At 45.6% G+C, this 2,707-nt stretch overlaps 1 protein-coding gene across 1 annotated transcript; it reads right to left on the bottom strand.

Annotated features, from left to right (window-relative positions):
* Window positions 1-306: 306 nt before the first annotated feature.
* LOC6598562 lies at window positions 307-1,152 on the bottom strand. Its single transcript, XM_026990560.1, has 3 exons — window positions 912-1,152; window positions 561-845; window positions 307-494 (listed from the first exon to the last, which is right to left on the bottom strand). Exons 1-2 carry the CDS (start codon window positions 975-977, stop codon window positions 567-569), a joined length of 345 nt encoding a protein of 114 aa, XP_026846361.1. The 5' UTR covers window positions 978-1,152; the 3' UTR covers window positions 307-494; window positions 561-566.
* Window positions 1,153-2,707: the final 1,555 nt, after the last annotated feature.

The following is a 2,707-nucleotide window of genomic DNA, read 5'->3' as shown; positions in this document are numbered from 1 at the left end:
TAGAGCCATTAGAGCACGACCCCAGGCCACCCCGTCAACCCCGTCAACCCCATCAACCCCATCATCATTATCGTCATCAAATTGGTTTTGTGGCTTTGTGGCATCCACTTCATTGTCTTGGGTGGGAGGCGGCCACCTCTTAAGACTGCTGCCTCTGCCCCCCGAAACGATTTTAAAGGCGGCGAGAGCACGCACAAATAAATTAAGCAAATTTATGGCTGACCAACCTGTGAACCCAACCATACCATCCCATCCCCCACTCAGTGTTGCCTCCCCGTGTCCTTACCACTGTTGCGTACTTGGGGGGGATACAGACTTTATTCATGCAATATTTTGTGTCTGTATTCAAGGATTACCCGCATGCATTTCGAAACAGTATCAGGTTGCTAGACAATACAATTTAAAACAGACTGACCAAAAAATATTCTACTCAATTAGGAATATATTTAACTCGAACTCGAACTCGCCATCCGTCATCGTTTTGCTTTGTATATCTAAGGGATGGAAACAGAACTTGGCTTTAAACCATATTAACACTCTGAGACACGATCAATACTCACTTTAGTTTACTTTTTAATTGGTTTCTGCAAGTCGACAGCGTCATGTAGCGACTCCTTGGCTGTCTCCAAATTATCGGACATCTCGGAGCGAGGCAGCTCCTTGGCTGTCTCCAAATTTTCGGTCATCTCGGAGCGAGGCAGCTCCTTGGCTGTCTCCAATTTATCGGACATCTCGGAACGAGGCAGCTCCTTGGCTGTCTCCAAATTATCGGATTTATCGGACACCTTGGAACGAGGCTTGGGCTCTACTAGAATCTTAGCTGATTTTTTATTTTCGCCAAAAAACTGCGGGAGCACGAGAAGTTCCAGTACTTGTGTCACCAGGACGAGGTTGAGTAGGCAAGAGCTCACCTGGATTGTGGTTATACTGTCAAAGCTCTCCACTGTGTCATCCACGGGAATCTTCTTCCAATTCATGATTGTCAGACTGGGGATCTTATATTTGCTGGGGCCAAAAAATGGTACCACGATTACACAAAAGCCTTGGCTTGTTAGATTTGAAAAATTTAGTTGTTCTATTCCGCTTCTCAATATATTCTCGTAAAAATTCACCCGTAAATCTTTGAAATCACAATCTAGACGAAAAAAGTACGCTCACGTCGGAACAAAAAATATTTACTGGGAATGAAACAAATATTGACTGTGAATTGCTCGGAAGTACTCGAACGAATGGCGAGAATACATATCTTCGACAACTATGAGTTTTGACAACCATTTCTTGGAGCACTATTCTGAGCAAAAATTCCAGCTGGAGAACATTGTCGATTGGAAAGGAAGCACTCTCTTTTAAGGCCTTCATTTGATCGATTTCTTGGCCCAAAGAGGTCTTTAGTTCTACCGAAAAATGTTGTCAATGAGTGTTGATTCACACTAAATACTGCAGGGGGGGCACTTTCTCCTCTCCTTTTGCCGACTTACTTTTCCGCTAGAATCCACAACCGAGTGTCTCTTTCATGTCGTTTTTCGTTTTTCGTTTTTCGTTTTTGGGCCTGACTTTGGCCGTTTTCGTGTTGTGTCTTTGATTGTCGTCGTGTTACCTTAAGCCCCTCCCCCCGCCCCAACCAGCCTGGCAGCCACCTCCTGTGTTCGGCTTAAATAGGCTTAAGCAACGCCGGCTTCTGGCTCTGGCTCTGGCTCCGGCTCTGCTACCCGGAAGCTGGCAAATGCTGGTACTGGAGGAGGGAGGTTACATGGAAAACGTCTGTAACTTTCACAATTTCAGCTCTCTCATTTCGTTTGTTGCCACTGAGCGGCATTTCATTATTAATGGAACTTTGATTAAATTGCGAGTCGTGAGCCCTGAGCCTGAGCCCTGAGCCTGCCCTCTCTGCTCTGCACTCCATGGCACTGCCCGGAAAGATAGATGCTCTTTAAAAACAAAAAAATTCTCTAACAAATTTTCGCAAATCAGCCAAAAGCGAGTGGCGCGCATCCGTTTCGGCATCCAAATTCCTGGCCCGATGGGGGGGGGGGGACTGTTGCAACACAGCAGAAAATTCGATTTTCGCTGGCTTTAGGCTCTTTCGCTCTTTCACCCAGGCCCTGGCAATTGATGCTCTTAACCCGCTGCCCAAATATGATTTGTGAACGCTACTACCAGACAATGGTGGCCCGGAGAGCAGCGGCAGATATCGAGTTGCAAATTTTCTGTGCGGAAACATAACGCATGCTCTGCTGAATGGCAGTGCCCTCGCCAGCACAGGCAAATATTCGGAGTGCCGATGCACTGTGCGGACTCTTTCAACGTATTCTGAAGGCAAATTGTTCATTTTGCAATCATTATTCCACAGTTGTGGCAAGGAGCAAATGCTGTAGTGTCTTCCTCGGGCATTTTGGAGCATAAAGGCTAACTTTAAAACACTTTAAAGTATACAATTTGTAGGAAAATATATTTAGTTGAAATATAAAAAATATTCATTTCAAAAGTGACGTATATTTCAAAGCATCCATTTTCTCTGGGTGTAGGCAAGCGTCCCCTTTGGGATATGCAGAGTACAGGGAGGGAGACCCTCAGAAAGCCTCAGAAAGGAAAGCCTGAAATTGCATATATGCAAAGCCTGAATGCAGGGCCAAGCCCAGACCCCTCGACTCGGAGAAGATCGGGATTTATTTAAGATTTATTTCCTACGCATAGCTGCTGCTGCTGC

This window comes from Drosophila persimilis, unplaced genomic scaffold (assembly GCF_003286085.1).
Source record: "Drosophila persimilis strain 14011-0111.01,24,50 unplaced genomic scaffold, DperRS2 tig00000579-arrow-pilon, whole genome shotgun sequence".
NCBI lineage: Eukaryota > Metazoa > Arthropoda > Insecta > Diptera > Drosophilidae > Drosophila > Drosophila persimilis.
Note: the sequence above shows the minus strand (reverse complement) of the source record. Positions and strands in the feature narration are given on the sequence as shown.